The sequence below is a fragment of the Lepidochelys olivacea genome (assembly GCF_965140295.1).
Source record: "Lepidochelys olivacea isolate rLepOli2 genome assembly, chromosome: 7".
Classification (NCBI taxonomy): Eukaryota; Metazoa; Chordata; order Testudines; family Cheloniidae; genus Lepidochelys; species Lepidochelys olivacea.
The window spans coordinates 58,502,226-58,514,523 of NC_140417.1; the positions used below are offsets into that span (position 1 = coordinate 58,502,226).

The following is a 12,298-nucleotide window of genomic DNA, read 5'->3' on the forward strand; positions in this document are numbered from 1 at the left end:
CCATGTGGATAATGATAGCAGTGAAGAAAAGGAAAACTGTCTCCCTCCTTCTGCGTAGCAAGATAAAACTGAATCTAGTTCCAGGGACTGGGAAATGCTTGCAAGACTTTCTAGAAAACTGCAGCACTAAGAAGTCCCTATCCCCACAGCACACTAGCTCAACCTAAAAGCACCAGTCCCTTGACCCCTGAAGTCATCCACTCCTACCTTCTTTGATGAGCAAGCCAAAAAATGGCCCCAAAAATCAATCCATAACTCATATCCCACAAATTCTTGGACCTCAAAAGGATTATGGGATATCTAGGGCGATTTTCTGACCGTTTATTGGATCGGAAACCAACAAAATTGAGAACCACTGACTCAGCAATGCCAGTTAGATGTTAAATGGCCAGCTATATATGTAAATTACCACAACTTTGTATACGATCAGTGCAATCAGTGTGTGCAAATTCTACAAGCCATGCTCTCTAGTGCAGCAAAACGTTTGTGTATATATATATAAGCAAGAATACAGACCAATCTGACATTCAGGGCCTGATTCTTACCCCCGTTACACCTCTCTGCACCACTATGCTGGCTGGCTTAATCAGCTGCCTGGCATTCTCTGGGGCAAGGAGGATTTTGGGTGGTGGAGAACAGACACTATGGCTGTACCCCAGCCCCGCTGGTAGCCTCTGGCACAGGGAATGTCTCCGTACTCCAGCTATTCCCAACTCTGGGAATAGCCCCCTGGGAACAGAAGAAACCAGAGCTAAGTTGGTGCATCCCTGAAGTTGCTATAACTTTGCCCCCAGCCATCCTCAGAATGAAGCTTAAAGCCACCTTTGCCTGTTCCCTGGGGTCCTGTGCCAAGCACTGCTTGGTCAGAGAGGAGAATCGGGCAGTGGGCCCAATTTTACTCTCACTTACAGTGGTGTAAAGAAGGAGCGACTCCTTTGAAGTCAATGGAGCTATACTGGTGTCGCAGAGGGGAGAGTCAAGCCAAAGCACACCACCTGCCCACTTTGAACATGCAAGGAGTGGACTGCGCTAGTGCTTACCAGACTGGGCTGTTGTGCTCTGGAGGGAAGAGGTATCGCACTGGCTGCCTGAATAAGCCCAATGCAATGCCGCGCTTCGGCAGACAGTGAGCTGAACAGTGCCTTGAGCCTTGCGTAAGAGGTCAATCACCGTATTGCGCGTTAAACCAGACACTAAATCTCCATTCACCTGGAAAGCACACAAAGACAAATGCCTTAACAGCCCTGGAGCAGAAGGGTTTCATATCGCACACTGGCACGGAGCACGTGTGCACACCTCCCCCACAGCTTAAAAAGGCTCTGATTGTCTGCATCCCCTTCACTGTTAATAACTCAGTAGAACCTCTCTCCTAGGTAAACCTTTGTACAGAGCAGTACCACCAGACAGCCACCACCCTCCACGAACTGACACATTTTCAGTTTTCCATGTTTTGCCCCTCTATCCAGTGGAAAGAAGAGAGAAAGGGAGCTGTGGGGATGAAACATGAACAAGAACAAATTTGGGGATTTGGGGTTTTTTCAGTTTTTTGTTAAAAAAAGGGAAAAATTTGGGGAAGAAAAACAAAATCTACAAACCTTAAGTCTGGAGCAAGAGGCCATTTTCTGCTGGAAATGTGTGACCAGCTCTTCAGCTACCCACCCCCTGCGCTCCCTAGGGTGCCCTCCTCCACCCCTCCCAACCTTCCTGGCAGCTGGCCCCAGCCCACACAGTAGTCCCCCTCATCCTTGACTCCTCTGTCCTGCAGATTGCTCCCTCTGTGGAATCCCCACCGTCTCCTCCCTCCTCCCCACACTTGCTATCCCCAGCGCCCCCCCACCCCGACCTGGCACTAACTGGGGGTGGGGAGTTGGGGGAGGAGGAGAAACCGTAGCTCCTGCCAGTGCTGCCCCTCCTGGCTTGGCCAGACTCCTGCTCTGCAGTCACTCAGCCAAGCTTGGGGTGTGGGGGGAGAGGGGAAGAAGCCAAGACAGGCAGGGAGTTGAGCTCTGCAGAGAGGAGCCCCAGCATGGGACAGAGTGACTCCTACAGGCAGCAGACTGTACTGCAGCTTACTCCCACCTACCTGAGCCCAGGGACATGATGCTCCACAGAGCAGCTTCAGACTTTCCTCTTCGCCTCCCTCCACTGCCTGCCTCCCTTCCCGCACAGCCAGCCAGAAGTTAGAGAGGTCACAGATACCACTGCTGCCTCCTAGGTTGGAAGTTGTGGAGGGCAATGTATTCCCCCCTCCCCCACAATCCTGCCCTTGCCCATCACTCTGGTATCTGGGTCTCTGTCAGCCTGGCTGTTTAATTAGCCATTAACATTACAACGGCTGGCATGTGCAGTCTCTGCAGAGAATTGCTCAACATTTCGGTCTGGGGTTTTGCTATCTCAAGCTAACTCATTAACACAAGCCACTACAGAGAGGCCAGCTGATCTGAGTCATGTCAGAAGCAGGCCAACCCTTTTCTAGAAACTAGCGGCCTAACGTAGGCAGTAGCACAGATACGCCCCCTCTGCAGTAAATGGTGCCTGCCCTTATGAGAAGCACTATGCCCAGGAGTCGGGATCTGCAGGGTTTTGTAGATTAGGAAGCTCAGCTGCAGCCGGGCTAGCACCCCACCACCCACCCCAATTTTTGACATTTGCCCAGGCAGGTGGCAAGTCATGGGAACTCCTAATTATGATCTGATTACAGTGATCATGTTCAGTGTTTGGTTATGACTGCACAGCGTAACACAAACTCTCCCTAAACTTCCAGGGCAAATCTAGACCAAAGCAGCGAAGTCAAACGTTACCTTTAATAAAATGTCACCCACTTGAAGCCTCCCATCGAGATCAGCAATACTTCCTGGGCTGATGGCTTTAATTAGGATAGCCCGGCCATTTCTGCCACCTACCAGCGCAAATCCCAGGCTCCCGTTGGCTGTTTTCTCCAACTCAATCTTAATGATGCAGTCCTGCAATACAGAAGGGCCCTGTTCAAAATGAAGCTAAGTCAGGAGCCAAATGAACTGACAGTGATCATGACTGGAGATTCCTAATGTTCCCTTCACCCTACAGGATACCAATGTGCTTTACAATCTTCACTCATTGATGGTATAAATTATAGGGAAAATTCTTCTTTTGCGTAGACACGCAAAGGGACTTAAATGGCAGCTGCACACATGTACCAAAGAGATGGTATAATAGATATTTCCATCAAAAATAAACGTATTAAAAACAATTAAAGTGTCTTGAAGGGAAAGCCCATCCACATAAACCCTAAAAAGCAAGAAAATGTCTAGTTCAGGTGTCCTCCTTTAACAGGACAAATTTCACTGATGGGTAAGTCACATATACCTCCAACATGTATAGTAACACAATACACAGCCTCTCCACTGGCCTATAATGCAAAACCTTAGCCTCAGCAACACCACTATTCATGTCTGTTAGGCATTTGTGCACCGGTAAATAGTATGATGAGTTACTTTCACAGGCAGAAGTTTGAGGTCAGAGTTAAGGTTTTGTCAGACAAACGTATATCGAGTGCAATGCCCTGGAAATGTTTAAATTTTGTTCCTGAAAAAATATGCAGAGTACATTGATTATGAGGCACATTCTCTAACACTTGTGGCAATCTGTTCCACTCCAAAAGTCAAAGAATTGCTCTTCAGAAATATTTTAATGAGCTACCCAGATAGCAGATGATGATGATGCAGGAGATGAGATTGAGATGATGTAGGAGAATCCAGTGATTGGGGTGGGGGAGGAGGGTAGCTTCATCAGAAGCAGGGAAGTCATTCCAATTTCCCCTTGAGTTTGGTGGTTGAATTTTAACAAGAGGCCCCCTCCAGCAAACCACCAGCTGCATGACACTAACAAATATATCGTCAGAAAAATTCTACCCCCAAAATGGGCAATTTTAATTCCAAGCCACTTTGCAGCCCTGATATTTTTGCAGAAATGAGTATCTGCAGTGAGACATGGGAAATGTTGTCCATTTCAGTGGGAAGACTGATTTTCCTGCAATTACACATTTCTAATCTGGAAATTCAAACTTTCAAATACGTCACCTCTTCTGCTGGCAAGTCAGACTATATTTTTAAGGTAAAGCCATTTTGGACCAAAAATATTTGTAAAATTCCACAGGTTTATCACACACTGGCCCAGTTCAACAATCTCACATTGACATGCAAAAATCTCACGTTCCAAGGAGTTCTGGGGACTCTCACACTGGAAACGTGTTTCACAGCCCTAGTTACATTCATTTCCGCAGAATCCCCAGCTGTACCGTTAGATCTCTAGCGCCTGTGCCATTTTCCTTCTCTGTTCAGGCTCGATCCTGTGAGGAGCTGGAAACGCTAAACTCCTTGTGAGTGCTCCCAAGAGGGCACTGTGTATGATCAGGGTTTTTTATACTACAGAGCTAGTAATATAGTGATATTACACATAGAAAAATAGCAGTAGAGGGACCCAGTCCTGTGAGCTGCTCAGCACCTTCAAGCCAGTGATCGCTCTGCACCTCACAAAGTATGGCCCTTGAGGAATATGCTTACACTTGCAATGGGACAGAAGATAAAGCAAATACATTCAGTGTCGCTGTAGAAAATCCCACTACCGAAATCTGTATCGAGATCCTTCTGCTCGGCAGGCTGCCTTGCACTTGATAAAACAATGACTTACCTCATAATCTGCTGAGTCAGATGCGCTTTGCTCAACCCCACCACTTTCTTCCTCCGAGTGCTTTGCTGTGAGAAAGCAGGATGAGTTCTTACAAAGCTGCATTAGTTGTAGGTTTTACAGTGTAACACTGGACATCACACTACTATTAGACATAATGCAAGTTATTTTTGTTGTCACAAGCAAAAGACCACCACCAAAAACTCACTCTGCACTTACACGGTTTGCTTGTTCAGTCCCACTTCTTGAGCTGTTAACTGAACCCTGTGCCTGTCCTCTACTGTCCTTTTACCTCCCACATAGCAGTTTCCCAAGCAACCCTTAAAGCTGCACCTCACAGGGTCGGAAACATCAGCTGGACAACTGATAATGTACAAAAATGTTCTGTGATACTCCAGGGGAGGCCGTTTTGCTTACTAATAATTAATCTTTTCCATTCACAGTCAGAAGCACCTGCAGATTTTCTTTTTCTTTGAAAGAGATGGCATGAAACATTACAAAGCCAGACTGAGAAATGCAAAGTAATTTCCTTACTATGTTGATGGGGTAGATGTTGCTCTTGGAGACTCACGTTTTCATTTGAGAGATACACTTTGACTTCCTCTGGCTCAGCAGGTGGCTCTAAAAAACAAGCGTGTAGATTTGCTATAGCTGATAGGCACCCTGCTAAATTTAATGTATGTGAGAGACTGCGAACTAGGATTTAGATTAGCCAACTAGGTGCCAGGACTCCTGGATTCTAATCGCAGCTCCAGTACTGACTCACTGTATGACCCTGGATGAGACACTTGGGGTATGTCTATTAATGCAATGAAAAACCCGTGGCTGGCCTGTTCCAACCAACTCGGGCTTGCACGGGACTTGGGCTGCAGGGCTGTTTCACTGCAGTATAGACTTCCAGTCTCAGTCTGGAGCCTGGGCTCTAGGACCCTGCGAGGTGGGAGGGTCCCACAACTCCGGCTCCAGCCAGGGGTGTCTAGTTGCTGTGTAGACATAGAGTCCCTGTCCTGTGCTTAAGTTTCCTCATTTTCACAATGGTATAATTAATACTTGCATAACTCATGAGTATGTCATGCAGTTTAATCACCATAATTAATGTTTTTAAAATGCTGACAACAAGCACAGGGCAGAGTTAACATTATCTTTGGTTCATGTGGTCAAGTCGGATCAATTTGCTAAGGGAATGAATAGTATGTGTTTGTGAGTGTATATGTGAAAAGTCAATGTATGTAGATATATAGCTTTACAGTACACTATATTTCCTAAAAAAAACAAACGAGGAGAACTTGTGGCACCTTAGAGACTAAAAAATTTATTTGGGCATAAGCTTTCATGGGCTAAAACAGACTTCAGTAGGCAGGTATAAATACACAGGCCAGTCCTCGCTTACAGACAGCCCCCCAGCCTGAAGCAAATACTCACCAGCAACTACACACCACACAACAAAAACATTAACCCAGGAACCAGTCCCTGCAACAAACCCCATTGCCAACTCTGTCCGCATATCTATTCAAGGGACACCATAATAAGACCTAACCACATCAGCCACGCTATCAGGAGATCGTTCACCTGCACATCTACCAATGTGATATATGCCATCATGTGCAAGCAATGCCCCTCTGCCATGTACATTGGCCAGACCGGACAGTCTCTATGCAAAAGAATAAATGAAGACAAACAGATGTCAAAAATTATAACATTCAAAAACCAGTAGGAGAACACTTCAATCTCTCTGGACACTTAATAACAGACTTAAAAGTGAGGAGTACTTGTGGCACCTTAAAGACTAACAAATTTAGTAGAGCATACGCTTTCGTGAGCTACAGCTCACTTCATCGGATGTATAGAATGGAACATATATATATACACACACACACATACAGATAAGTTGGAAGTTACCATACAAACTGTGAGAGGCTAATTAGTTAAGATGAGCTATTATCAGCAGGAGAAAAAAAACCTTTTGTAGTGATAATCAAGATGGCCCATTTAGACAGTTGACAAGAAGGTGTGAGGATACTTAGCTTAAGGAAATAGATTCAATATGTGTAATGACCCAGCCATTCCCAGTCTCTATTAAAACCCAAGTTAATGGTATCCAGTTTGCATATTAATTCAAGCTCAGAAGTTTCTCCCTGGAGTCTGTTTTTGAAGCTTTTCTGTTGCAAAATTGCCACCCTTAAATCTTTTAAATCTGAGTGGCCAGAGAGGTTGAAGTGTTCTCCTACCGGTTTTTGAATGTTATGATTCCTGATGTCAGATTTGTGTCCATTTATTCTTTTGCGTAGAGACTGTCCGGTTTGGCCAATGTACATGGCAGAGGGGCATTGCTGGCACATGGCAGCAATATATGTTCCATTCTATGCATCCGATGAAGTGAGCTGTAGCTCATGAAAGCTTATGCTCTAATAAATTTGTTAGTCTCTAAGGTGCCACCAGTACTCCTGTTCTTTTTGCAGATACAGACTAACACTGCTGCTACTCTGAAACCAGACTTAAAAGTGGCAATTCTTCAACAAAAAAACTTCAAAAACAGACTCCAACGAGGAACTGCAGAACTGGAATTAAATTGCAAACTGAACACCATCAAATTAGGCCTGAATAAAGACTTGGCATGGATGGGTCACTGCAAAAACTAATTTCCTTGGTATTCATCTCTTCTTGTCAACTGTTGAGAATAGGCCACTTCCACCTTAATTGAATTGGCTCGTTAGCACTGACCCTCCACTTGGTAAGGCAACTCCCATCTTTTCATGTGCTGTGTATTTATACCTGCCTACTTTATTTTCCACTCCCTGCATCTGATGAAGTGGGTTTTAGCCCACGAAAGCTTATGCCCAAATAAATTTGTTAGTCTCTAAGGTGCCACAAGGACTCCTCATTGTTTTTGCTGATACAGACTAACACGGCTACCACTCTGAAAACTATATTTCCTGTTTCTTTCTGGTTTTGAGTTTTGCATTATTATCCCTTGGCAACTTTCACTGGCTTCACTACGTGGTTTTTTTTTTATGTTTGAATTAGATAAGCAATAAATGTTCTATTGTGTTACTATGGAACTCAAATAATGCATATAATTAGTACATTCATATGCCAGAAGGGACCACTCTGCTAATCTAACTGACGCCCTTATAACACAGGCTATAGGACTTCCCTGCACAAATTCCTATTTGAAATACAGCAGATCTTTTAGAAAAACATACAATCTTGATTTAAAATTTTTCTGTGATAGAGAATCCACCACATTCCGAGGTAAATTGTTCCAGGAGTTCCAATTGTCCACACTGTTAAAAATTTGCATATTATTTCTAGTCTGAATTTTTCTAGCTTTAACTTCCAGTCATTGGATTTTTTTATATGTCTGGCTGCTCGATTGAAGAGCCTTTTATTATCAACTTTCTGTTGTTCATGTACGAACTTATAGACTGTGACCAACTCACCCCTGAACCTTCTCTTTGTTAACCTAAAGAGATTGAGCTCCTGAAGGCTATCACTATAAGGCATGGGTTCCCCCCGCCCCAATCCTTTAATCATTCTCATGGCTCTTTTCTCAACCTTATGCAATTTACCAATATCCTTCTTGCATTGTGGGCAACGGAACTGGACACCAGTGGTCGCACTAGGGTGACCAGATGTCCAGATTTTACAGGGACAGTCCTAATTTTGGGGGCTTTTTCTTATATAGACGCCTATTACCCCCACCCTGTCCTGATTTTTCACACTTGCTATCTGGTCATCCTTGGTCGCACCAGGGCCAAATACAGAGGTAATAAAACCTCTCTACTTCTACTCAAGATGCCCCTGTTCATACGTCCCAGGATTGTATTAGCTCTTTTGGCCATGGTGTTGCATATAAGGAAGTTGTTACCTTGTCAACGCAGTCAATGCACTGAGAAGCAAATTATTATTATTTTTAAAAGGGCTTTGCTTAAAGGAATCATTTGGGATTATAAAAAGAATATGTAATCAAGGAGATGAAATTTATTGCGCCTTTGTGTTGCTTATCATCACAATAATACATCTATGGAAAGATGATAACTGGTTTTGAAAGCATCCTGGGAATATTCGTGGAAAGCTAAAGTCTCACTAAGATGAATGCAAATATGGACTGGTGAGACATTTTGGTCCAGAAGTGACTTTTTCAGGCCTTCCTCATGTGGATAAAGATTTCAGTTAGCCATCAGGCATCAGAAACATCATCACTTGACTTAGGCCTCACCTACATTCAGGTTTTGCACCAATTTAACTAAAACAGTTGAAAACCAGATTTAGTTACATTCATGCAACCCCCTAGTGCAAATGCAATTATAGTGCTAAGAAGGGATTTATAACAGCACCGTTTGTTTCTGTTTTTCTATCAGTGTGGTTACACTGGTGCAGTGTAGATGAGGTCCTAGATGACCAATCACATTGTGCAACAGTGAAGTATGGATAGAAAATAGTCAAAATAGTAATTGTTTGAAATCAACCCAGAGACTAAAATATGTTTGCAGAAAACTTCCATCCAATCTGTCTGAACAATGAAAAAATTCACCGAACTCAGAATCTGAGCATGGAGAATTCAAACATGGGTTAAATGCCCTGAACAAATTATTCTTGGCCAATAGTTCACCAAGCTCTATATTTTCTCTCTTTTGGTAAAGTGCTGTGTAGTTCTATTCTCACTGTGGGTGTGATTTTAGTGGAAATAATAAATTAAGAGTGGCAATTTATCCACTGCATATTTTAAAATGCAACATATCAACATAGACATGTGGTTGGTGAGACGAAGGCAGCTGGGAGATTAAGGGAGTTCACCAGCAAAGGAATGCAGAGAACTAAGGTTGTTGTTTTCGTTCCCTTAATTTACAGGTACTCTACAAGGAAGAAGTCACAATAGGAGGAAAATGGTGTGCCGCTAACACCACTGCTAGCTCTTCCTTTGTCTGCAGGGGGGCCCTGGCCAAACAGGTGTCCTCCTGACCCTAAAAGCTTCTATCCAGGTCCTTATCTTGACTTGCTGGGAATGCGGCCTGCATGTCCCTGCCAATGAAAGCCAGGCATGGGGAACCACCTGGTGTGAGAGGTGTCTGTTGATGGAGTCCCTCAGGAAGCAGGTAAGAGAGCTGCAGGGGGAGCTGGTACATCCGTATAGCATCCAGGAGCATGAGGATTATGAGGATGCACATGGAGATGTCCAGGATGGAGAATGTTAGCTGGCTACAGATTGCTACAGAGCACCAGAGAAGAAAGGCACCTCTGCTGGAAGGAGACTGGCTGCCGGCCGCCTCAGGCAGTAGACAGTGTACCACCCCCATCCAAGTTCCCCATCCTTCGCAGTCAAGAACCAGTATGCTGTACTGGCAACAGGCAGTGAGGGGCAGACCCCAATGGCTGAGGAGAAGGTGCCACCTGCCCCCAAAGCTGGGAGGGTCATGGCCACCAGACCCAAGAGGAGGAGGCATAGGGTGCTGGTGGTCTGTGACTCCCTTCTGAGGGGGCTGGAGACATCCATCTGCTGACCTGACATGAAGTCCCAGGAGGTCTGCTGCCTGCCTGGAGCCCATGTACAAGATATTACGGAAAGATTATTGAGACTCTGATCCACTGATCCTGGAAAGATTATCCCTCTAACCAGTGCCCCATGCTGCTTATCCACATGGGCACTAATGAAACTGCTGGGTACGACCCGGAGCAGATCAGCAGTGACTACCAGGCTCTGAAGGTGAGACTGAAGGAGTTGGGGAGTGAGGCTATGTTCTTATCCATCCTCTCGGTTGAGGGTAAGGGCCCAGGCAGGAGCACACATCCTGAAGATGAATGCATGGCTGTGCAGATGGTGTCAACAGGTAGGCTTTGGCTTCCTTGACCATGTGATGCTGGGAAGAGATGTGGTCTGCCTGACTAAGAAGGGGAAGAGCATCTTTGGACACCAACTTGCCAATCTTGTGAGGAAGGCTTTAAATTAAGTTCAAAGGGGGGCAGATAAGCCCATAGAGAAGCATAAAAAGGCGACTTTAACAAAGGGTTAGATGTTGGGAGTGGGAGCAGAAAAAAAAATTTACAATAGGGGTCATGGGAGCAATAACAAGGAAATCATTGGGGGAATCTGCTCAACATCTTAGATGTCTATACACAAAAGCAAGGAGCATGTGGAATACACAGGAAGAACTGGAAGTATTAGTACACAAGCTAAATTATGAACTTATTTGGCATCACAAAGACTTGGGGACAAATCTCATGACATGAATATTAGGATAGAGGGGTATAGCTTGTTCAGGAAGGACAGGCAGGGAAAAAGCAAGGAGGTGTTGCAATGTACACCAAGAATATATTAACACTTGTTCTGAGGTCCAGCAGAAGGGGAGAGGCAGAGCAGTTGAAAGTCTCAGGGTAAAGATAAAAGGGGAAAAAAAGCGGTGACACGTCATGGTAGGAGTCTCCTATAGACCATCAAATCAGGAAGAGGAGGTGGATGAGGCATTTCTAAAACAACCGCAATATCCAAAGCAGAAGACCTGGTAGCTCCCCAGACATTGGTTGGAAAAGTTATACAGCAAAATACAAATTTTCCAGTAAGTTCTTGGAAGCTATTAGGGACAATTTTTTGATTCAGAAAGTGGAGGACGTAGCCAGGGGGACAGCCATTTTAGACCTGTTTCAGAGCAACAGTGGAATTGGTTGCAAATCTGAAGGTGGAAGGCAATTTGGGTGAAATTGATTCTAAGGAAAAGAAGGAGCAAAGGCAGCAGACTAAGAACAGACTCCAAAAAGTAGACTTTAATAAAACTCAAAGAACTGGTAGGTAAGGTTTCAGGGGAAGAAAGGATAAAGGAGAGCTGGCAGTTTCTCAAGGAGACAATATTAAAGACAAACTGCAAACTATCCCTGTGCAAACTAAAGATAGGAAGAACAATAAGAGACCAATATGGCTCCATCAGGAGCTGTTTAATCACATGCAAAATCAAAAAGGAATCCTACAAAATGCAGAAACATGTACAAAATGCTAAGGAGGGGAATAAAAGAATAGCACAAGCATGTAGGGATAAATACAGAAAGGCAACGGCACAAAAAGAGTCACACCTAACTAGGGATATAAAAGGTAATTAGAAGAGGTTCCTTAAATACATTAGAAGCAAGAGAAGATGAAGGAAATTGTAGGTCCTCTACTTAGTGGGGAAGGAGAGGTAATAACTGATGCCATCAAGGTTTTTAATGCTGATTTTGCATCAGTCTTCACTAAAAAGATTAATGGCGATCAGACACTCAACACAATTAATTTAACAATGAGGGGGAAAGAATGCAAGCCAAATAGGGAAAGAACAATTTAAAGAATATTTAGATAAGTTAAATGTATTCAAGTCGGCAGGGCCTGATGAAATTCATCCTAGGGTATATAAGGAACCAGCTGAAGCAATCTCAGAACCATTAGCAATTATCTTTGAGAACTCATGGAGGATGGGTGAGGTGCCAGAAGACTGGAGAAGGGCAAACATAGTACCTATCTTTAAAAACAGGAACAGAGAGGACCCAGGGAGTTATAGACCAGTCAGCCTAACTTCAATACCTGGAAAGATACTGAAACAAATGCATCCGATGAAGTGAGCTGTAGCTCACAAAAGCTTATGCTCAAATAAATTTGTTTGTCTCTAAG

The 12,298-nt window shown here is 44.2% G+C and overlaps 1 protein-coding gene across 1 annotated transcript in view; it reads right to left on the reverse strand.

Moving 5' to 3' along the window:
- The window catches only part of FRMPD2 (FERM and PDZ domain containing 2), a gene marked incomplete at its 5' end in the record, with an annotated part of 94,217 nt that overhangs the window by 16,806 nt on the left and 65,113 nt on the right, over positions 1-12,298 (reverse strand). Inside the window, 4 exons of the mRNA XM_084633008.1 lie at positions 1,041-1,209; positions 2,802-2,963; positions 4,669-4,733; positions 5,200-5,286. Of these exons, the coding sequence (XP_084489134.1) occupies positions 1,041-1,209; positions 2,802-2,963; positions 4,669-4,733; positions 5,200-5,286 (483 nt within the window). The remainder of the gene's footprint in view (positions 1-1,040; positions 1,210-2,801; positions 2,964-4,668; positions 4,734-5,199; positions 5,287-12,298) is intronic.